The sequence below is a fragment of the Pinus tabuliformis genome, chromosome 1_1 (genome assembly GCF_031772625.1).
Source record: "Pinus tabuliformis cultivar Carrire ecotype Pingquan chromosome 1_1, CPIR1, whole genome shotgun sequence".
NCBI lineage: Eukaryota > Viridiplantae > Streptophyta > Pinopsida > Pinales > Pinaceae > Pinus > Pinus tabuliformis.
This window is the reverse complement of record NC_142297.1, coordinates 143,714,723-143,740,339: the sequence shown is the minus strand read 5'-3', so window position 1 is coordinate 143,740,339 and position 25,617 is coordinate 143,714,723. Positions and strand designations below refer to the sequence as shown.

The following is a 25,617-nucleotide window of genomic DNA, read 5'->3' as shown; positions in this document are numbered from 1 at the left end:
TAGCAAATACTGGTCCAACAACTTGAATGGGTACTTTTCTACAAACTGGTCACACTTGTGGCTTTCATACCAGGGTAAAAGTAATCAAATCTGGTTGTTATCCGAGAGATACATGAGACATCACTCCCATCAATGATGAGAACGAATCATTGGCTTTCTCAGAAATCATGTTCCGCAACCACCTCTTGTAAAAAAAGTTGGGGTGTTATCTCACACAACCAACTCCAACCCCACCAGACACGCAGTTGGGTCTCCTTCCCTGCCCAATTGATGGAAATGAAACTCGTACAGTACATTGTAACAGTAGTAGCAATAGGAGTAATAGTAGCAACAATAGTACAAGCGCGTCAAGCGGTCTGTGTATAGACAAGTTGTGGACCATGTATTTCGATGGATCAAAGACACAAGATAGCTCTATAGCTAGGTGTGTCTTGATAGACTTGAAGCATAGGAAAATTTTTATCTCAATACGCTTGGAGTTCAAGTGCATGAACAACACTGCGGAATACGAAGCATTCGTATTGGGCTTGTACAGAGCCATTAGCCTCAACGTTGTCATGCTCAAAGTGGTAGGTGATTCAGAAATTGTGGTGCGACAAGTATGTAACACCATACATTGTTTGTCACCTCATCTTGAAAGCTATCAGCAAGAGGTATGGTGATTAATCTCTAACTTCCAAACTTTCAATATCATTGTTGTGCCAAGAACGTATAATGCAGCTACTGATGCCTTAGCAAACACAACTGTTAGGATGACACCACTTAGGGATATATTTACTGTTGAAATTTTGTATAAGCTTTTTATCCCTGATAACATAACTAATCTATGCTTTGTTGATGATGATCAATAGATACTACTCTTCATGGCCAATGTTGATGTGTTCAAGGACGTAGTGATTGACGAACATGAGGACGAGCACTCTCTGCAAGTTACAGCTGAAAAAAAGAAAGGCAACCTCATCCCCAAGGGTGTGGTATCTCTCGATAATGTTTATGACTTGTAGAACCACTTCCAAGGTTCAAGAAATAGCAAAACCCATAGTTCCACCATGACGTATGAACACATCAACCTCGGAACAGGGCAAGATCCAAAGTTTGTCAGTCTCGGTACGTGTTGCACACTGCAGGAGCAACAATTTTTTGTCTGCTTGTTCAAACAGTACTGGGATTCTAGTTTACTGATAAATATGCACAATAAAATAGGTTAAATCCATCTCATATTTTTTATTTTTATTTTTTTCTCCACTGATAAAAACCCATACTTGATCCAAGATCTCAAGTATGGGTTTTTATCAGTGAAGATGCAAAGTATCTTCTATAATGAGCGAATTACCTTGCCTCGCTCAACTATAGTTGTTGGTTTTCCTATATCTGAGGTTCCTTAGTCCCATTATTTCCCCACCCATAGAAGGAGGGAATGATTTGATTCGATGGTATACTCTAGGTATTTGTTTACTCTAACTCCTTTTCATTTGTGTTTGCATGGACATATGATGGTCTGAAAACATACGATAGGTGAATAATCCAACACGTGATTCCAATCAAAGAAGGGGTCAAGCCATTGCAGTAGAAACTGAGGAAAGTACCTCCGTCACTTGAACCCCTTATACAGAAAGAATTGACTAAGTTGCTGGATGCTCGGATCACTTACAGAGTTCATCATTTTACATGGGTTTCTAATTTAAGTCTTGTACGTAAGAAATCCGAGGAGATCCGCTTATGCATTGATTTTCAAAACTTGAATTGTACCTTAGAAAAAAACAACTACCCCGTGCCATCAATAGAACCTATTTTACACGCAATATCTGAGAAGAAATGTTTTCTTTGCTCAATGGTATTTCAGGATACAACCAGGTTCCGGTAGCAGAACCTGATAAATTGACATTGTTTCAGGAGAAGCTTGGCCCACACATGTACTATATGTAATCACTTGATGGGAGGATTGATAACCTTCCTGTCAACGACCAAGATATCAAAGATGACTTTCAGTAAGCTGAGGCCATGCCTCGTGCCATGTACATAGTCTGTTTACTGCTTGTTGCATTTTCGCTTTGCTTACTATTTTTGTTCCATTTTGTTTTGTTTTCTTAGTATCATGCTATTTTTGGTTTTTCAATAAGTGTTTCCCTCTATTGAGTTCTGTCTTTTGAATGAGTATGTGGTTAAGATCCAAAGAGTCTTGTGACATTGCAACACTTGGCTAGTCTTGTGTTTGTCTTCTTTGTGCTTGGTTATAACCTTAGGCCAATGAAGTTCTGACGGAAAATACAGGCCATCTGCAAGGGAAGCTTAGGTCCAACCATGAACCTGTGTCCACATTGGGAAACCCCATGTCCGTACTCAGTTTTTTGCTCTGTGTGTTCAAGCTCATCCATCTAGTAGAAATGGAGAAGGGGAAAATCTAAACAAGAAAACATATGTCAGAGGCCTTACATGCTTCTCTAAAGGAACAACCTCTTATGCTCTCAATAAGTTATAATCCCTCTTCTGCCCTAAAAATAAATAAGTTCCTATGCACAGTCATCTTTTAAAAATACAAAGGTGATAGAAGAGAAAGGGTTCCTGCGCAGAGAGGTGAAGCATGCAACTCCACCGGGGTACTAACCAGGGTCACTGGTAGTGGAGCAATGCGTGTGTTCCTGCGTGACTTCGCCGGAGTACTATCCAGGCTTGCTGGCAGTGGAGCAACACTAGAGATGAAAACGTTTACTTTGAAAATTTTAAACTCACAAGCCAAACTACCCTTCCCGATTTCTAAACATTGTGATCAAGCTGAAACTTGTTTTTGTGTTTGATTGAGTTAGCAAAAGGTGAATCACATCTCTTTATGGGGTAAGTGGGGACGCTGAAGTAACCCGCATAGCGATTCAATATTCCCTGACGGACCAAGGCCCTTTGTTTTCAATGGACTAAAATAGAGAAGCTGGTATTCAACAAGTGTGTCACCAAGTGTTGTAGCGGTTACAACACCCTCCAAAATTTTGGCTTGCATCCAATCTTGGAGCCTTCCTTGGTTTTTCCCTTGATATTTGCAAAAACTCGGGCTCATCCCATGATTTCGTGTCAATTCTTTACACCCTCCTTACTTGACCGTTCACTGAACATCTTTTAGTATGTTGGTCACAATGCCATGCTTGAAGTCATGTTCTGGCTATGTTCCCAGTTCATCTTCATGTGTAGAAGGTGTATTCACTATGTGAGCATTTGCCACACTCACACACGAATTTGTATGCAATGTCACACAAGTGTCATCTCCGTCCTTCAATGATCTATCTCAAGTGTCGTGCTTGTCGCTCACACCCATTAGTCAGTCACACTGAGCGTATGTTGTCTTATTGGTTCGAGGTGTCTTCTCATCGAGTCGTGTTGAGTGTGTGTTCTCAAGGCCATGCATGCACAAGTTCACTTGCTCACACACTTAGTCATTTTGCTAAAGTCGATCGGACCACCCTCCAATAGTTAGACCTCCGCTGAGCTGCATTGCACAATCTCAACCCTCAATGATCAAGTACTGTTGTCCAGAATTGCACAGAGCTTGAGGTTTCCTCCCAGGTAGTCCACACTGCACAATCCTAGAATCAACCCAACCGACTTTCACCCAGAACAATGCAGAAGTTTCTCAGCAAGCCATCTCAATCTGCATTGCCCACAAGCAAATCTATCAAACTTCCCACTAGTCAACTTGAGAGTTTGACCAAGCAGTGACCCCAGGCTTCACTCCTCCAAAAAATTGCGTAGAAGCTACCAACATACCTGCCTCCGCTAACTAAAGAAATTGCACAGACATGAAGGACAAACACGTGGTGCCTATCACTGCACTGTCCCCAAAATTTCCACAGTTCTGTCAACCAATTCGCCTCTCAGTCGACCTGCTGCTCCTCCTGAAAACTACGCAATTTTCTTGGGTTGTCCTCCAGCTTCCCAACACCCCTCTCAGTCGACCTGCTGCTCCTCCTGAAAACTGTGCAGTTTTCTTCGGTTGTCCTCCACCTGCCCAACACCCCTCTCACCCCAGAAACTGCACAGAAATGTCCTGCAGGCTAGCCTCCCAGTTCTCTGCAGTTTTGGCCAGCAAGATCCTACAGCCTACTACCAGCCTCCCCAAAGAATCTGCGCAGTTTTCACTACCAATGTCCTCCCTGCTACCTACACTGCCTCCCAAGAAAATTTGCGCAGTCCTGCCCTCTAGCCGAGCTAGATCCCGAAGATGGTCACTGTTGTTCCAGAATTCTCATCTCAACCTCCCAGTGACCTCTACATAATTTTCCTTGGCAGTGCCCCGGAGCCCGCATCCCATCCTGAAATGTGTTCTGCGCAATTTCAGAGCCTTGTCCTCTCTCCTGATCACCTACACCTGAAAATGAAATATGATGCATCATTGTAGACTAGGAGATTTCTGGATTTGATGTTGTCTCATCATGAGTGATTGCAGATACAGGTACATGGATGAGACATGGGGCGACGATGAACGGATGAACAAGGAGTGCATGCTAGAAGACTTGTTTGTGAACAGATGAACACATGAAACATGACAAGTACCAGTGAAGGATATACATGCACATGCAACATCAAGCGAACACCAAGACCATCAAAGACTTCGCACACCTTGCCATGTGGAGGTGAAGTTATGATACACCAAGAGCACACTCATCACTCAGCAGCACTGCAGCTCAACATGGACACCACCATCAACATGAACATACCAACACTGTCATGTCGAGTCATGTCATGAGTCATCTCAACCACATCACTACCGTGGTCCATACTATTGTAATCAATTTAATGTAACGTGGAATTCCAAGAGACCCACATGTAAAGTTGAAGAGTCATGTAAGTCAAACAGTCATGACAGACGTCGAACAGTCACAAGGGTCAGTTCCACCCTTGGCTATATATACCCCTCATTCGAACATGCAAATTACTTTTGACCTTGGCTCCTCCCACATAGCCTTGAGAGTCTGTAGTCTTTTCTTTCAGGAGCAAGCAGTGGCTCCAACGCCCCGCTATCGAGGTTAGTGATGTATGGTGTACCAATGTGTCGTGGAACTTTCGCTTAATTCAGAAGCCTGATAACAGGCCAACACGTTTTCACACATGTATTGTATTCATTTGTAAGACTATTCTTTGGATGCTTGTAATACATGTTTCTTTAACCTGTATTAAGATAGTTGAACTATTTCGGTTGTTTTAGTACATATTCTATTGGAAATTTGTTGTATCAATTGTTAACGTTGTCTCGCCTGTGTGGACTATTCCACCAGACACTCGACAGATTCATTCTCATAAACTTGTTATAACGACTGTCGTACTCATGTGGACTATTCCATTGGATGTTGTACATGCTATCTATTCACTGTGTGTTTGTGACTGCCACATCTGTGTGGACTACTCTGCCAGAAGTTGCGCATGTCCTGCTATGTTGTGTGTCTCTAACAGAGTTGGGACTATTCCCTTTTGACTTGAGACTCACTCTCACCCTCTCCCTCTGCAGTGAAATAACCTTGACATAAGTGAAACTAAGCACTCACTATGCATGCAAACCTTGTTGTTCGAAGACAAAGTAAACCACTCCCATGTGCTGACAAGCAAGATCTAAGGCAAATATTTAAGACAATGGCAACCAGGTCATCATACCAGATGGGACTCCTACACCAAACAGTTCTAAGTCTAGTTGGGACTTCATATCGAGGAGATCTCCTGAATGTTGGCGGGTCCAACATCGTCAACAGAAGGTCATAGTAATCATTGAGCTACTTGGATTAGCTTGTTTATTTCCAAATCTAGATTTCTAGGAGTCCCCTGGGGAAAATAACAATAAATTTATGTTATTTTATAGAGCATGCTAACGTGCTTCAGTCAAGTTTATTACACTTTCATTTGATCACAAAAACATTATAGTTAATAACAAAAATTACCCCATCACATTTTTACTTGATTAGGTTAGGCATTTGATAGATTTACTAGTTCACTAGTTCTCGAACTTCTGTTATTTTTTTGCATGGGTTAACAGAAGTCTTTTTGAGTGATTCCAATTGGAATGGAGACTAAAACATCCTAGTCAATAACAAAATTTGTCCCATCCAATTTTGATTTGATTTTCTTGGTCATTCGGTGAATTATAGTTTCCTATAGTAAATAAGTTGTTTCTTGTAGTACCCTTCCAGCGTGTATATACTTGCCTATGTTTTCTCAAAAAGATTGGTTTTGGTCCCTTAGGGTTGAATAATGACCCCGAGGCTCTAAATCAATGATTATGGAAGACTAAAGACTACTTAAGGCTTGCCTCTTTACCCAAGCAAAACATTTCAGCGATTTGGGCTAATCGACGGATTTATGAAATAGATAATGCAATGATGATTGGAACATCCAATGAACTTTGTTAATGGATCTAAACTCTTTGAAATGTAATGGTTGACATTTAGTTCATGATTTTCTTTTATGTAATTAGAATAGATTTTTTTCCTTGTATTTTATTTCTTGCAATAGGTTAAAGTTTCCATTTCGATCATTTCATTTTCTACAATTAGTTTAGGATTTGATTTCATTACATGCACTCCATTACATCATGACAGTGAAGGAAGGGCACATTTTATGCTGCAAATATAGTGCCAATACCTCTTAATTTTGTACGAACCCTAGGTTGATAATTAAAGTTGGTAATCTTGGGAGTTGGAACATTCTTGTTGCAATATCGAGACTCATTGCTAGTTATAGTATATTATCGAGATATTGCATCTGATATGCTGGGAATGGCTAGAAACTCTTATGAAGTTCCCAAGACTTCAAATCTTGGTTTTCTAGAATGGGCATGTTATTTGGCTAAAAGAGAATTATTAGTTGTTAAAGGAAGAACCATAAGGCTATGAAGGCATTGATTTAGTGGAGCATTGAATGGTAAATTTCCCATCATCCACTATAGAATATTCATGTCGCGTCATGATGGGGATTCTAGGAGTCATTTGTGACAAGGGAGCACGGTTGATAGAGGGTGTGAGATAGGAAAACGCCTGTCACTTGCCACATATATAATAATAATAATAATAATAATAATAATAATAATAATGTGGGAATAATTTGAAAATACACTTTTAAAAATGAATAAGATATATAAATATTTTTCTTAAGAATTCCTATTTTCTTGAGTGTCCTTGAGGTTACTTGCTTTCTTTTAGCTTAGTATTTTAATTTTTGTGTTTACAGTAATTTGTAATGTTAAAGATTTTTATGTCATCAAAATAGTTTAGATTTAAGAATTGTGTTTTATAGTACCCATTACATTTGTTGGTGGTTCATAAGAATGGTGTTTGACTAGACAAATTTTGAAAAGAAATTAAAAAAAAAAATCTATAAAGATAGATATTGATATTTCTAATAGTCATAATTTTACTCTTTGGAAAATAAATATGGAAGATCTGGTTACTAAAAAAAATTGGGACTCATGTGGTCACTAGATTAATCAATATAAATGATGAAGAGTAAAATAAACTAAAAAAAGATCATGATTTTCATTTCATTTTGGCTTTGTATACTTTTTATTCTCAATGGTTTTGAAGTCCTAGTAGATACCTAGATATGGGAGACACTAAATGTTTTTTAAGTTTCCAATGTCACTGGTCATTAAAATGTTGTTGAGAAGAATGTTTTCAACACTAGAAATTAAATAAGACACAATATACATTATCAATTTAAATGGATTTCATGTTTTTATGAGACACTTAAATTCCATGGTAAGTCACTTCAATAGAAAGATCAATCCATGGCTTATTATGATAGGTTCATGGAAGAATTTGACAATAATTATTATGAATTTTAATGGGATGATTTCAAGATTGGGATCACTATGAGATAATTACTAAATGAGAAAACAAAGGCAACCATCAATAGGAGTGCCTTTACATTTATAGGTATTATTTACGTGGAGTTTTCTATAGAAAGGAAAAAGAAATTATTTCATCGTATATTTAAGTTCAACCATATATCATATAATAGGAAGAGGAAACATACTTGGATGAAGTTCGAGGTTGTAGTTTGACATACTTGGATGGAGATGGACCTTCTCTCTCGAAGTGTCATCAGTACAAATTTATTGCAAAAATTTATGGGAAACTAGTTATAAGGCACTTTACATCAAAATAACTGAAGGTTTTATCTCACCCTTATTTTACATTATCTTTGAAAGTGGATCCTACATGCATTAGAAAAATCGTAGCCTATAAAATTTCACATCAACTCCCTATATTTGTCACTCACAAAGTGATCCTACAGGAATTGACATATCAAGTGACAACGAAACTTGGAGGCATGTTAGTCTGATCAAAGAAAGAATCATGGCCTACTTTCCCAATCTATGTGGGCACATACTATATAAAATGTTATAAAGAAGTAGAAGTTGAAGCCACTAATTTGGAATGCCTCAGATTTGGTGAGCTTAGATTCCACAATTATGATCCCAGGGGTATTGCAATGACTCACTGTAATCAATTAAAGTTTAAATGGCCATAAACATGAAGCATTGATGAAGAAGAGAAAATATCAAAAACTTATACAATGTTGCACTAGCTATAGATGTGCAGAAGGATAATGGCTCTAAACCTACAAATGGTGCCAAACTTTAGAACAAATATTCATCCAAAGGTAAAGATGCCAGAGACAAGAAGGTTGCCCAAAACAGGGAAAGAGAGAAAGAAGCAACCAAGAAATAAACGCAGAAGAAACTAAAAGCATAACAAAAGGCCAAAAGGGAGGAAGAGTAAAAGAAGAAATACGAAGGCGAAAAGAGGAAACAAGAAGAGGAAAAGAAGCAACAACAGAAAGAAAGAGAAGATGCAAAGAAGCATGAAGAGTAAAGACATGCAAAAGAGATAGTAAATAAATAAGCATAGGAGGATGCAAGGCAAAAAGAGAAAAGGGAGAAGAGCACTCAAGAAATCTCACCACCTATGGATGTTAATCCTTCAACACCAACCCTGGTATTCCTTATAGGAGGATATTTACCAATCAGGGAGATGTGTATCACCATTGGCGAGGAGAATCAAAACTTAGACCCATCAATCTTCAAATTTGACTCAGGTTCTAGAAAAATGTTCCAAGAGAGACGAAGGTACTTAGCCTGATAACTTGTAAAACTAATCTTAGTATCCACGGAACATAATATAGTGTCTAATACCATGAGTAATCCACTAGCGATTTCTTCAGTTGGAACGGACGTTCAACCACCACTGAAAGAAACGCCGAGTAGTTGTTAGATAAGATCAAGGGATTAGAAAGGAACCTGAGTAATGCACAAAAGGAAAATCTAAGGTTTCATAAAGAGAACCAAGCCTTGTTAGCCTCAGGCTCCCATGATAAAGACTATCAAGTAGCTGTTGGAAGTAATGCTTCCATGTCATGTGTAGTTTTCATTAGGAGTTACGAGGAGTCAGTGTAGAAGTTCTTGTTTCCAATGTGTGAGTTGTAATGATGATCTGGTTGTGTCGAAGTCATTAATTTGTGTCTTATATATTTGTACCTGTGATGATCAATAAAAGTATCAAGTGAGATTTTTGTTGTGTGCAATCACTCTCTGCTCTCTTCTATTTTTCTAATAGCAGCAAAGTTGAAGGAAAAAAAGCATTGGAAAATATCATGAATCAGTGTTGAAGGGAATTTTCCACTCTTTAGAAGGTAGCTTCTACAGTTATGGCCATTAAAAATGCAATCAAGACAAAAGGTATGTTGTTGAAAGAAGCCTCAATAGCTATAGACATAATTTATGGATGGAACACAAAACATCCGACTACACTAGAAAAATTACCAAGGAGAGATGAGATAGGAAAAGAGAGGCACACAATGGAAATTAGATTAACATTTAAGTCCAAGAGAAGCTTGGAAAGGGTGTAATCAAAACTCTAAATATTTATTAGCAACTTCATAGCATGTTAGAAATTTTGATCAAATCCTACAAGATAATTCCCATTGGAGCACACGGAGAAATAAGCTTAGAACATAGGTTACGGAAGGAAATAGAAGAAATGATAGAAGCACACAAACTGGCCATAACTCAGAGGGACATGAAGCCTACTCAAGCGACACTGGAACAACACTTGGTAGAACCAACAACAGTACATGCGATGCTCTCTGCTCTATTCCACTTAGTACAGTCAAATATAAAGAGGATATTGCCCCATACTTTTGAATGTCAAATCACCAATGAGAGACTGGTGTTAGGGAAAGTCTTGTCTCTAGCTATTGATTACAAGGCATGACAGGCTTACCTAACATAGGAATTACAAGTTCAAACCCTTTCCTTGACTATTTTGGAATTAGTGCCATAAAAGATGTTTAATTTTATTATTTTGAATTTCATGTAATTATGTAAAAGAAAATAGAATTAGAAAATAAAGTAAAATAGAAATTAAACATGAGGATAAATGAAGAGTCATGGAAGGTGAAGAGTCACAGAATATGAAGAGTCATCTCACTTTGTATAAATATACCCTCATTACTAGTTAGAAGGGACTTTTAGTTTTTGGCTCCTTGTAGCACTTTGAACTTTGAAAGGGGAAAACTTATAGATTTCTTTGAAGATCGAGTGGTAGATTTGCATTCCCACTATTGTGTCTCGTGGATATATTGTGTTATTGTACATGGGATATTTCAGTGTCAATGTTGAAAATCTCTTTTGGGCTGAGATAAGCATTCCTTTGACGCTTTATTGAACACTTATAAAACTATTATTTGTTTTTTTTACAGTATGTGATTGTTGTTCATATGGTTAAAATTAATGAACTATTTTGTTAATTAAAAACTTATATCTTCCCTAGAATTGTTTGCTTCATTATACATTTTTTCACGATGGTTATTAGTTTCAAACTATTTTACAATTGGTATCTAGTACACTTCAATATTCATTCATCTTAATTAAAGTTTGATAAAATTATTCCTTTGAGATTCATGACTATTTACCAATTCGCTGCAATATCCTTTGTGTCTCTTACTTAAGGTATTTCCACAATTTATTCTAACTTGTATCTTGCAGGGAGTCTTATTTGGATTTTGCTTTCCCTTGCTCACTTCGTCCAAAATCTTATTTTCACCAAATAGGATCAGGCGATCGGGCCAACATTATGGGTGGAACTCCTATTCCAAACATTGTGAGTACTAATTAGGACTTCATACTGAGGAGACCCCCTTAACCATTGGTAGTGCATTTCACCTGATCAACCATACACTAGTCATCATGGGTGTAGGAAATCTATACTTAAGCACAATAATTTCAGGTCTCATGTCCAATCCTTGATGTTTTGTTGTCAACAACATTTGATTCTCTAATGCACGAACTTTATCAGGTATATACACAACTTGTGCTCAAATAAGAGCATGAAAGTAAACTTTTCTTTTATAATCATGATAGTCTTTAGCATAAAACCACAAAACAAGATTTCAATTAATATTGTTTCATATTATTTTTATCTCAAAGCTTCAACTTCTTTTTAAATGGATATAATTCTAATTATATTCAATTTCATTTTTATTGTTAAGATAAAAATAAAAATCGAAGGATACTTTCAAATTATTATCAAAATAATGGATAAATGATCCCATGGAATGTATATTTCAATTACAAAAAATTTATGTACCATTAGGTGAAAGAATCATTGCATTAAATACAATAGGCAAATATTCCTAAATTCAATAGATTAGGGGCTTGGAGAGTCTCCAAGAGCAAATGAGTCGCATGCAAAACGTTCCACATTGTCTGCCCATCCTTTTTCCAATCCCATTTCTTGTAATCTGTCCACACCATACTTAAGTAAATATCAGTCAAGTAAATACCAAACACATTAGTGTCAAGCAAACCAAACAAAGGCATTGGCATTTGTATTTCTCCCCTATAATATTTGAAAATTCTTTCGAATGTATTCATTCAACTTGAAGTACACACTGCTATAGCAAGGTATCAATCAAGTAGACATCTAGAAAAATGTGGAAAGATGTATTCACACTTATATAAGGAAGTGCATGTAAGTAATCCAAAATCCTTAAAATATCACTGATTTTCTTTCTGTAATATCATGAATAGAAAAAGAACATATTTGTCATGGAGCAAGTCATGAAAATTATTTGTATTAAAACTCTGTATATGGTGTATTATTGGGAAACTTTTGAAGATGTTCCTTTACCTTTCCCAGGTTGAGCATAGCTTGGGAAAAGTCTATATTTTCTCATTTAGCGTCTGCTTCTGAAAGTTAAAATGGTACATATTATACTTGTCCAATTCTCAACATACTACAAATGAAATATTGAAAAGAGCCCAAAACCAAGGGAAAATCATTTTCTAATGAAATCAAAACAAATAATATTCTAACATAATTTCACATCTCCTAAGTTATTATGCTATGAGCTTAAGCTGCAAGGATGATTCTTTGAATTTTATCCCACCTTGAAGAACTCACATTTAACAAGATATTCATATATTTACTATGATGCTAAATTGCCTATTGTCGGCAAAAATTCAAGTATATATACACATTAAAATTTAAAAAAAAAATCACCAATGTAACGTAGGAGGGGAACCATCTTAGCAATTACCTTTCTTCTCTTTAATTTGATTTAGCCCGAGTTTGGAGAAATTAAATATATAGTTTTTTATAAATAACAGATAAAAGTCTAAACAAAAGATGAGGCAACCTTGTTAATTTTTAATCAATTCTTATTCTATATCTCTAGAACAGTTAGAACAACCTTCTTGGCTCTTTGTTTTGGATGCGTTTTGTATAGAATACATTGGTATTAAAATATCAACCACAATGATACAATGTATAAACCATGAAAGAAAATTACCTGGCCTCTATAGTTGTGTGCTCAAAGGAAATCCAGCAAGGATGTATGCATTCTCTATCATGGAATAATCTTGAGGAAAAATGCCAATTGAGAAATTGAACTCCACTACCAATGGAAGATGGTCGTGTTGGGTTAGGAAGGGATGCATTGAAGTGCTCAAGTTCCAGCTCCAATATGTAGTTATCTTTCACACTACAAAATACAAAACCATGTGATTTTATTATCCAAGCAAAAAGAGGAGTGAGTCTGGATTTGTGCACTTATGACAGTGTGTAGAAAATATATAAGATAGTGACATATAGTTGGAATTGTAATTTATAACCTTTATATACATGCACCCAAAGTGGAAATTAGTGCAGTTTCAAGTATCTAGTGACAAGGTTTATTATTTTCTTTATTTAGTAGTGCAGAAAAGAAATCAAGGAAATTAAGAAAAAAAAGATACATAAATAGAGAGCAGAGTGGATCTTCAATCTTCAAGAAATAATTTTAAAATTCATAGAAATAATCTAGTTATGAGATGCAATATATGATTTACAACATCCACCTTTACATCATTTTCATTTAAGGTACCCCTTCATCCACAATGTGTTCCTAGAATTCCAAATATTTAGGTATAGAAAATTGTTCAACAGCAAGTTCATCAACAACGACACAGACATAATCCCACACATCTGGCCTCAATCCTACTGCAAAAGCAACCCATGGTGGAAGAACAATGGCCTCCTATAGCATATGTCATATTGACATGAGCAACAAATAGTTACAAATACATTTTGTGACAAGTACAACTACATTGATATTGAAATCTACTGTTCAAGGAATGTAATAATATTGTATGTCTTTTAAGAAATGGAAAAACCCATGGTGGAAGAACAATGGCTTCCTATAACATACTTAAAACCCATGGTGGAAGAACAATGGCTTCCTATAAAATATGTCATATTGACATGAGCAACAAATAACTACAAATTCATTTTGTGACAAGTACAACTACATTGATATTAATATCTACTATTCAAAGAATATAGTAATGTTGTATGTCTTTTAAAGAATGGAAAAAGTTGGAAATTCATTTTGTGACAAGTACAACTACATTGATATTGAAATCTACCATTCAAACAATATAATAATGTTCTGTCTGTTAAACAATGGAAAAAGTTGGAAAAAGTTTGACTATACCTCTGGGGACCTTAACACATCTCCTAATAGCCCATCTTGAAGCTTTTGAAGAGGCTGGAAAATCTTCTTCCCTTGCCCTGAGTATCTACATGACACTAAACAAAAATGCCATTTAACCTTTCATAAGTTCCCTTATGGAGAGGAAAGGCAAGACATACTGGGCCCCACCAGCATATGCACTAGTCCTTTCTCAAATAACTTAAAAAATGTAGAAACATAGCAAAGAAATTTAGTTTTCCAATACATTTTCAACATTTTGAAATTTACAACACTAAATGAACGATGTGATAAGTAAACATTGTTCTTTTCAGTTTTTCTATTATCTTGGGTAGACAGTAGATGTTAAGTGTATGGAAATGTTTGTCCACAATTTGAAATTAAGGAGGAAAAAGCTGAAAGATAGTCATGGTAAGCCTATTGTAAATAACCAATATAAAAAAGATGTTATTCTTTTAATTTTGCAACAGCCCTTAAAACAATCGCTCCTAATAGGTTTTCAAAATGCACATTTAAATGTCTACATAGCCTCCATTATGACGTTACTCAAAGTCTACGTAAGTTCCTCCTACAAATCCATATATCCATAATTATCTAATATGAAAGTAAAATGCATATTTAACTAATGGCTTCAATTCATTACGTTCCTGCTGCAAATCCATAATTATCTAATATGAAAGTAAAATGAATATTTAACTGATGGTTGCAATTCATTATTTTCCAGCTAAATTCCAAAATTACCACCAAAAGCGGAGAGATACATTCTTATCTGAAATTCTCAAAATATGTCTACATAGTTTGTCTTTGAGTGCTACAAAAGATCATGTGTTTTGAGGCAAAACCAGAGCATCTATTTCCCAAAATATGTCTACATAGTGTTGTGTCAAGTATCAAAATAAAATAGACCAAATATTGCCCAAAATGTCTACATAATGCTATTAGCCTAAAGAGTCATATTTTTTTGTCTTCATTTTATATTAAAAATCATTTGCCTCATTGACCTAAAGACTACATCTCATTCTTATTTCTGTGTAACATAGATACCACTCTCGTTCCAAGTGATATCCCTAGCATTGACCATGGTAATTATTAAATTAAATGGTAAAAATAAAAGTAACTTGTCTCACAGATCTGATTCTTATTTCTGTGTAACATAGATATCACTCTCGTTCCAACTTCCAAGTGATTGGGATCTCTGAGTTATAACGGGAGATCAAGAACTTATGGCCATCCAGGGAAGAAAAATCTGACACTTAATTTACCGATAAACTGTTAAAAGGAATATTTGGATATGGTTGGATGAAGTTCAGATTAATCCACAAAACTCATCTAAATAGAAACTTTGGAATCATTAGTCCATCTCCTACGAGGACAATATGAAAAATGCAATTTTCTGACCCAATATCATGCTTCTCCCTTGGAAAATCACTTATAGAGTTGTCCATCCCATCAATCTGGACAAAATAAAGAACTTGCAAACCCACTAAGTACAGAAATACCCATAGTTACACTGGTACCACTCCTAGGAATTGCAGGGCATGTACCTGAAGCTCCCCCGCTCCCCGTTCCTAGGAGCTTGGGAGCTGATACTAAAGAAAAAAAAGTTGAAATTATGAAACATAAATATTATTAAAAAAAATCATATTTATTTAAGTATAAAATATATAGTAACTTGGAAAATTATAATTTTACTATACAAACCCTTTCTAAAATAATGTTGGATTTAAACTCTATTGTCTTAATTTTTTTAATTACTATTAATATATATTTTATGTTTTCTTATCTCTATTATAAATAGATGTAATGTACATAATATTGGTGAGGTTACATCAAGGGTGAAGAATTGAACCAGTGACTTAACATATAGTGCTGCATGAAATCACCTAATAATCGAGTCATAACAACTTTTTTTCTGGTTTGGAAATTCTGCATGTTTTTTTGCTAGGAAAGAATTTGGTTGAGAAATTGTTAATAAATTAATATTTTAATTTTTTTTGTTTTACATATTTTTTTGCAAGATGGAATTTGATTGGCAATTTTAGATAAAAATAAATTAATTATTATATTTTTATTTTTAATATATTATATTAATGCGGCTCCCAATTTGACTTTTCCTGTAAATTTGGAAATACCTGCGTACCAGAAACTTGTGCAACATGAGGAATACCCATACACCTTACACCCCTTAGCAACCTTTTTGGGGCTCCAACTCTTAATACACGGCTACAGTGTACAAAGTTAAATTAATGCAGGAAAACGCAGACACTTGTAAATATCTGAGACATTTTGATAACATAATCCACCAGGGAAGTAAAAGGGCAATTACCCGGAAAGCAGAGAAAGTATTTCATTCTGGTGCTCAGAGAGCATGTCTTAAACACGCTCTGGAGAGCTCAGAGCACGGGTCAGCGTTGCAGCCACCATTCAATACCACAAAAGTGTTATTTGCTCTTAGTTACTAGCCTTATCAGACTTTTGATAAATCCTCTGATAACAGAATTCAATTCTAGGCACATCGGAATAATAATATAGATGTAAAGCAGAGAGCTTCTAGAGAGTTTGACAAATGATAACAGAATTCAAGTCTATGCACACTAGTATAACATAGATATTTAGAAACCAAGAGCTTCCAGAGAATTTGAAAAATTAACAGTGACATAGAATCCTTCTATGGAAACGAAAGCCCCGCATTGCAGGTAACGAAAACAGGTCAAGGAAGAAGCGTGGAAGAACAGGATACGGGCAGGGGCATTTATACCGACCGAGTAGATGACCCATACATTGTAGCCTGTAGGTAAATTAACTTAGATTATAAGAAAGCACAAACAAGAACCAGAAGAGAGATCAGGGAAGGAAATCTTGATATTATCAAAAGCGGGTTACCATACAAAGGGTGTTGTTCCTCTCAATTCCTGGATTTCTCTACATTTTTCATTAGCTCTCCCCTCAGCTGAGGGTGGAAGTTCCTTATATGTGGCTGTAAACCCTAGATTTTCAGAGGTAATTTTGCAACACTGCATTGTTTTTTTTACTAAGTTATATATATACATACATATATTGGACATAAATCACTTACTTCCACACTTCTATATCACACTTCTATATCATGACTACAACTCATATATAGTAAACAGCAACTTCTAAATTAACTCTGGCAACTCCTAAATTAACTCTGGCAACTCACAACAACATATGGAAATATTACTTCCGAGGAATTTGTGAAATAATTCATTGTCAGATTAGAAGGGGGTAAAATGTCATTGTTTTTGTTAAGTTTTCAAAAGACGGGCCATTTTTCGCTGGCGTAAGCTGAAGTCCAAATGGATCATCACATTGAAATATTGGACTCAAAAGATCGTTGAAGGAAAGTGAGCTTTTTGGAACAACAAAACACAACATCACTAAACGCTGCGGGAATGTGAGGTTTCTCAAAACTCTAAAAAAAAATACCGCCATTCTTTGCTCGGGAAACAATTCAAGTGCAACACAACTTGTTGGGGAAAAACTTGTTGTATTATGATTGGAATCCTGATTAGTTGTTTACATATATCCTGTAACCATTGTTCTGTTGTCCAAATCAAACAAAAATCCAAGATAAATGAAAGCGGGAAGAATTAATGGTAAGCCACGTATAGTTTGTTATATTTGGTTGTGTACTAGTCAGATCCATGAGGCACAACAACAAAGACTAGGATGCATGTAATGGAAGGGATGTGGAAATAAACTAATTTACAAAATAACATTAGCTTGATAATATAACACGTAATTTGTAGCCTATTTTATAGCACTGGTGCTGAGATTCCCTCTGACCTGAGTAGATAACTCAACTAGAGAGTTGGAAGAGCACTTACAAGAGAATGAGCTGAAATTGCTAAAACAATAGATGCAGGGGAGGGCCCTCAAGTCGTTTTCTTCCAATGCAGCGGTGAGCGCTTGCGTCGTCTGTTTGTTCGAAAATGGATGCAGAGAATAGAGGACAGTCTCCCGCGCGGAATGCCATCATTTATGCGTGCGTGGCCTTATTAATGTTTGTCCGCGGCCCCTGCGCCTACTTGCCAGTTAGACGGAGTTTGGAAAAGGGCTTCAACATGTAGAGCAATTTGCATTGATCGTTGGCATAGAACCATGTAATCTGTACGATAAGATGTTATTGAGAGGTTACCTATTTATAATGAAAAACATGAACATAAGAGTTCCCAAAGATGAGCAATTTGCATTGATCGTTGGCATAGAACCATGTAATCTGTAAAAACATGAAAATAAGAGTTCCCAAAGATGACGCAAGCAAAGAGACTACTACCTCATCACAAATGGGTCCTATTCAGCCCAGCATGGGTGAGAATCCCCTTCTTTCCAATATATGCGATAGTATTTGCTGTTGAGGCTCTAGAAATTACGAGAAATGTAAGCACCTGCAACAACATAATGAACCAACCAGTATAACGTAGATGAGAATGGATTTATAATAAAATGAATGCAGAATATAGAAAAACAAATAGTGCGTAAATATAAGGAGAGCGATACCAAATCAAAGAAGAAAAGCACCTTATAAAGCAGCAACTCCATTTGCCACGACCTGGTCGACTTGCAATTGAGAACGTATCAGCGGAAGCAGCGAGAATGACGAACATACAAAACTTTCTCTGCATCACGGAGACGCCTGGAAGGACATGGAGGACAGGTAGTTCGCTACAACGACGGTTGACAAACTTACAAGGGACATGTTGCAGATTGCGTTTGGGTTTGGAGAGACAACGAAAGAGCCAGAGAGAACTTCCCTTAAAAAAACGCCTTCAGCATAAAAATCAACGCCACGACCATGTACTCAATCAACTGTAAATATACCCAATTGAGGATAGTCTTATGACCGCATCTTCTGTTTTGTTTTTCAATCGTCTGCGCCGCTGGTCCACTACTCCCAGACTGGACACTGTAATTTGGGACATCCAGACATTCCAATATTCTCCAGCCACGTACAATGTTCAATAGATTCCACCTCCTCTAACTCGCAGCACCCAGAGACACGTAGCGTGCGAAGCTGTGCACATTGCAATAAGCCCCGTATTCTCTTGAGCTTCCAACATGCGCTTGCCCACAATTCCTTCAAAGACACCAATGTCTCCATACTTGGCAGCTCATGTAACTCATAGCACCCAGCAACATTTAACACCCGAAGCTTTGTCGCCCTCTCTAAACCCCGTATGCTCTTCAATTTCTTACATTCTCTTGCATCCAACACCTCCAAAGATACCAATGTGTCCATTCTGGGCAGTTCTTCCAACTCAAAGCACCAACCAACATCTAACAGTTGAAGATTTGTCGCCTGCTCCAACCCCCGTATTCTCTTGAGCTTCCAACATGCGCTTGCCAACAATTCCTTCAAAGACACCAATGTCTCCATACTGGGCAGCTCTTTTATCTCAGAGCACCCACGAACATCTAACCGGCGAAGCTTTGTTGCGTCCTCCAACCCCGTCAGGCTCTTTAATTTTCCACATCCATTTGCTGACAATACCTCTAGAGATACCATTTTTTGCATACTTGGTAGTTCTTCTAGCTCAAAGCACCCACTAACATCCAACTCTCGAAGCTTTGTCGCTTGTAACAACCCCCGTATACTCTTCAGCTGCACACAATCCCTTGCCTGCAACTCCTCCAAACATACCATTGTTTCCATATTTGGAAGTTCTTCTAACCTAGAGCAGCTACTGACGTCTAACTGTCGAAGCCTTGTCGGCTTCTTGGACCCCCTTAAGCTCTTCAACTTCATACATCCCAATGCGTACAACTCTTCCAAAGATGACATTGTTTCCATATTTGGAAGCACTTCAAGCTCAAAGCAACCACTAACGTCTAACTTTCGAAGCCTTGTCAGCTTCTCTGACTCCGGTAAGATCTTCAACTCCGTACATCCCGCTGCGCGCAACTCCTCCAAAAATGCCAATGTTTGCAGACCCGACAGCTGTTCTAATATATAGCACCCACTAACATCTAATCGACGAAGCTCTCTCAGCTGGGCCAACCCCTGTATGCTCTTCAACATCCATCCATTCACTAGCAACTCCTCCAAATATACAGGCAACTGCAAAAGAGCATGCTAAATTTTTACGTGTTTCAATTAAAAGAAAATATTTATATATTAATCTATCATGATTCTCATCTACAAAAAGCCACTAAACACAAGTTTACACAACAAATCTCAATGTACCTCTGATTCGTCTTGCCACAATGTTTCTAATATGTACCCAGACACATTAAGAACTCTTAAGTTCTTCGTTGGAACCCAGGTAGGGAGGCAAGAGTATGGACAATCTTTCCAGCGGAGCCATGTGAGATTTGGTGACATTACCCTCTTCAAATTGCTTTCCAAAAGAGAACCTTTAGTGTCAACCAGTTCTAACCTCCTCATCTGAATACCCTCAAATTCTTCATTGTGAAGATAATCCCTTTCAACCATTCTATAAAAGACTAAATGAGATTGACTACCCACAGATGATTGGTGCAACAAATTATCATCGGGGCTCTGGTTCCAATGCCAAAGACGACGCGGCAACGAAGACAAGGCAATATGTCTTCCCATGTCTCTCAGGTGGTCATGCATATGTATCTTCAGGTGATGCAACCCAACTACCGTAAGTCGATGGCAGCTTTCAGCGCCCATGTCCTTCAGGTTCCTGAATATTCTGTTGAATGGACTTAAGGATAGCGACTTCCGTTGGGGATTCCGAATCTGAGTTACACGCCATAACACACTTGCACTCATTATCCCTACAGTCCAACTGCCCGTTTGTACTTCTTCCACTACTTCGACCAGACATTTGTTCTGTAGATTTTGCAACCCCAAGCAGCCATCCCAATCTGACACGTTCCATATTGTGATGGCCGTATCCCTATTTTCTCCATTGAAAAAGCAAGCTACGTCTAAAAAGATTTGTTTTTCCTCTTCATCCAAGGCATCGTAACTAATGCGAAGCCTTTCTTCTATCTCTTTTGGAAGTATTTTTTCAAGTTTCTTCAATTGCTTTTCCCAATAAGACCTCTCGTTCTTTCCAGCCAGAAGCGCCCCGAATACTTTTAGAGATAACGGCAACCCATCACAGGCATTTACGAACTTGTCCGCCAAATCTTCAAACTGTGGGTGTGGATAGGGCTGGCCGAAGGCATGGCAGCAGAAGAGCTCTAGAGAGTGTTGTTTATTAAGCCCCTTTTGCTCATAAATTGATGATTCTTCTATTCCTGATGTTGTGAGAACATCCTTATCTCTAGACGTAATCAATATTAAGCTATTTGGGTGGATACAAATTCGATTTGGCACAAGTGCATCAACCTGATCCACGGTATCTACATCATCTAAAACTAATAAAATCTGGTGAGAGGAGAGATGCGTTTTAAGCATTTCTATGCCTTCATCCTTATTACCTACTTGCAGACCTGAACCAACCAAGCTACTAAGAAGTTTGTTCTGCAACATGGTTAAAGAACCTTTCCTTACATTTTCTCTTACATCATCTAAAAAGCAAGATCTGGTGTAATGTGAACTCTTCCCATTGAAGAGTTCTTTTGCCAGGGTTGTCTTTCCAACACCACCCAACCCAACAATCCCTACGACCTGAGGTTTTCTTTCACCATGTTGATGCAGAGATAACACTTTATTTTCAAAATCTGTCACCTTTACATCCAAACCTGTTGGATACTTGGCTACATTTAATGGTCTTCTCTTAACCTTTATCATCACGCGCTCAACCACCTTTTCGAGCAAGGCCCCCTCGTCACTGGTTATTCACAAGAAAATAACTAATGAGAAACACATGTGCAGATTGTTAGATGAGACTATACATCATACACAACAGATTTTTATTCAGAGACTAGACGGCAATAGCAGAGAACAGAGACAAACAAATGGAAAAACAACAAGATTACTTAGTCAGAAACAGTGGAAGAGATAAAACAATCACTGGAGAGCAGAAATCACTTAGCATTACATAACAGGCTTGGGCAGTGGCTTGCTTGCTTTGGCCAGAAAAATTATAAATTTATAGAGGCAGAAGAAAGATTTAATATCGTGTATGTGATTCAGATGGAATCTAAAAATTAATGGCGGTGTTAAGATCTAGAAAGATCTAGAAACTAATGGTAGTATGGAGATCTAGAAAGATCTGATCTAAAATCCTGAGTGCATTTAGCTTCACACTTAACACTTAACCTATATCTTAAGCTAATACCAATTTACGGAGAGGGATATCTACCTGTTAAACGACGCTAGCTCGAAACCGCTTATTTGAGAAACAGTAGAAAGAGCTTTTCTCCACTGTTCAATAGTGGCTGAGTCGTGTCTCGGCTTCTTTTCACTAGATTGAGGATCATCAGTCGTCTTCTCTTCAAGTTTCTGCAGGTCTCGAGCATACACTCCATCTTTGCCCTTGGTCCAACGAAGTTCACTAGGCTTCACGTGGTAGAACACTGGAATTATTGTACCCTGTGACTCCAACATCGTTAAGAGTTCATTTAGACACCACGTTGATTCAGCATATCTGGCAGAAAATATGGCCACGTGCACAGAGGCTGTTCGAATAGCCCCTTCTATTTGAGAGTTAAAATACTCTCCTTGCTGCAATTCCTCTCGATCCAGAAAGACCTTCAATCCGAATGAATTAAGCCGATGGTACAGATGACTGGCGAAGGTGTTTTTGACATCGGGACCCCTGTGATTTATAAAGACATCAAAGGGGGGATTGCTGGTGCTGTTAGGATTAACGGAGGTGGAGGTGGATGCAGCGGTGGAGGAGGATGCAGCCATTTCCAATTTGGAAAATAGACACAGAAATGGGAGAGATGTGAAGGATGGCGATGAGTAAGACTCAGTCTGAGACTGAAAGGAAGCCGATGAGCTTGGAATGTCTTAGGGCACAGAGAAATTGTGAAGAATTGCAATAGAAAACGCGCTTTATGCAGAAATAGGTATATAGCAATACACTCCAGACCCTTCACTCCTCGCTTTTGCTTGTCTGAACGCGCGTTTTCAGAGTGGCCAAGAGCATCTTGGGTCAAAAAGAAATAGACCGACTCCTAAGAGGCTAACAGCTTTCGATGCACAAGCGTCTAGGGAATCATTAACCACGTGCACAGCCGGCCCCGCTAAAAAGTAAAAAATTTGAAGGACACCATGTAAAGAGAGCAGTAAAACATTGAGAGGACACCACTCAAAATAGTCACGAATCACGAGTCACCACGTTAAAAGTTAAGCCGTGCTGGAAACGAATAAATCAATGGATACCAGCCACACTACCGAAGTTAAATAATTTTTTTTTCCACCTTTAAATTGCCATTCATACCCGGTACTTGAAAATATACTTTCGCCATTCATATCTCGTGCTTTAAAATCGGACTATAAAGTTAGATAATTTGTTTGCTTTAAAAGGTGTATTTTTAGTTAATATGCACAGATCATTTGAATTTAAAAATAAGTAATCCTCTATTTAGGTTTTTTTTAATAATATATTAGAAAAGTATTAGAGGTGTGGGTATTTTGTTTTTTTTCACGCAGCTTAGGAACATCACAATGATTGAGCAGCATGAAGAACTCAGGTTTGATACATCAACCGTACTTACTAGGTTAAAATGTGTAGGAAGGGATTTAGTGTGTATAGTGGTTTGTGCAAAAAGGGATTCAGTGTGTAGTGGTTTGGATAGGAAGGGATTTAGTGTATAGTGTTTTTGGTAAATATGTGTATTAAGAGATTTAGTGTGTAGTGTTTTTTTTTTTTATCATATAGTAAAGGATTTAGTGTGTATGGCGTTTTTTTCATAATACTAGCAAGGTTTTAAGGCATGGTTTACCTAATTCATTTATAGCATCAATAAATTATTAAATATAGTGTGTTTTAAGCTTTGTAAAGATATTGATTTAGAGATTTAGTGTTTACAGTGCTTTATGTATTATAAAGGTTCTAAAGCATTGTCAACCTAATTCATTCTTATATCAAAACTATTAAATATATTGTTCTTTGTAAAGATATCGTTTATTAGGTCTATCAAAGGAGATAGGGATTAAGGGTTTTTTTGGCTAGATAAAAAGTTTTACAAGGAAGATTGCTTATTAGATTTATAAGAGAAATTAGAGATAAGAGTGTTTTAGTTAGGGTAGGAAGTATAGAATTTAAGCACTTTTTAACACATTTAAGGTCATTTATAGAATACTTGTAGTTGTGATACAATATGTTAATATTTTGGTTAGAGGAGGAAGTGTTATAAGAAATATTATTTATTAAGCTTATAAGGGAAATTAAGGATAAAGGTGGTTTGGTTAGAGAAAGAAAGTAACAACTTTGAACATTTCCTAACACATTTAAGGTTATTTATAAAATATTCATGATTGTGGTTTAATATTCTTTAAGACATAAATTCATCATCAATCATTCCAAGTTTATATTTTAATATTTTGTCTCTATACACATTTTCATGTACAATAAATTGCAAATGATTCACAACTTAACATTTATTCTACTAATTTAATCTTTTGTCTATACACACTTTCTCATGTACAATCAATTACAAATGATTCACAACTTAACATTTATTCTACTAAAGAAATATAAATATATATGCCGAACTCTATCCCTTCCATGTTTCGGAGGTTTTTTCAGGGATTTGTCGGAATCGCAAGTTTGAGTTGCGAACTCTCCACAATTTGAGTGCACCAAGGGTTTTCAAGGTGTTGAATCTATATATGTAATCAAAACTTGATTTTAAATAACAAGGATCTAGATTTGTCTAAACAAATTACCGTCGGATGCCTGAAATCACAAGTTTGAGTTGTGAACTCTCCACAATTTCAGTGCCCCAAGGGTTTTCAAGGGGTTGAATCTATATATGTAATCAAAACTTGGTTTTAAACAACAAGGATCTAGATTTGACCAAACAAATTATTGTAGGATTCTTGCCAAAAACTTCAAAACATGTAATGTTTAGACAATGTCAATATATACCAGCCTAGATCCATCTTAACTCTGGATCTAACCAAAAGTGGAGAAGGATCAAATCTCTTTGCATTTCAAGAAATTTGATCCCTACTAAAGCTTAGTAAATCTAAAGTTAAGATGAATTTAAAGTGGTTTAAATATTAATTATAAATATAGTTATTCATTTATATTTTATTATTATTATTTTTTAAATTTAATTTAATCTTATTTTTATTTTATTTTGGTCAAAATATTTAACAATACATTACAATGTTTAAAATTCAAATACAACATCTTTACTATACTAGGATCTTTCACAATGTATGTGGATAACATAGGCCATGGCTAACTAAAATGTCTTTTTCAAGAGTTATTTTTTTCTTTTTAGTATTTTTTTTAAACATGTTTTTCTACTAGCAATTTCACTATGTTAAAAATGCATTTTTACCAATATAATATAGTTTTTTTTCCAAAAAATCTATATTAAATAAAAATAGTGTTAATATAATTTGAATAACAAATTATTTTAATAAAAACAAATTTTTTTAATTTATTAAATAATTCAAATAAAAATAAGATATTTTAATTAACACTCGTATAATAGCTTGAGTGGGCTTAATGGTTAAGAGCATGTGTTTCCTCCTAAGAGGTCACAGGT

The 25,617-nt window shown here is 36.6% G+C and overlaps 1 protein-coding gene across 9 annotated transcripts; it reads right to left on the bottom strand.

Moving 5' to 3' along the window:
• Positions 1–11,527: 11,527 nt before the first annotated feature.
• On the bottom strand, positions 11,528–23,036 carry LOC149212034 (disease resistance protein Roq1-like). Of its 9 annotated transcripts, none has more exons than XM_089391655.1 (8): positions 22,248–23,036; positions 20,210–21,773; positions 18,547–20,083; positions 18,299–18,413; positions 17,853–18,133; positions 14,005–14,099; positions 12,823–13,014; positions 11,528–11,772 (listed from the first exon to the last, which is right to left on the bottom strand). In XM_089391655.1, the coding sequence occupies exons 1-3, from the start codon at positions 22,796–22,798 to the stop codon at positions 18,914–18,916; spliced, it is 3,285 nt and encodes a 1,094-aa protein (XP_089247781.1). In that variant the 5' UTR covers positions 22,799–23,036; the 3' UTR covers positions 11,528–11,772; positions 12,823–13,014; positions 14,005–14,099; positions 17,853–18,133; positions 18,299–18,413; positions 18,547–18,913. The 9 variants fall into 9 exon arrangements, with proteins under 9 accessions (XP_089247781.1, XP_089247776.1, XP_089247784.1 ...); XM_089391650.1 differs by having other exon boundaries at positions 18,302–18,413; XM_089391658.1 differs by having other exon boundaries at positions 18,302–18,413; positions 20,210–21,795; positions 22,248–22,355.
• Positions 23,037–25,617: the final 2,581 nt, after the last annotated feature.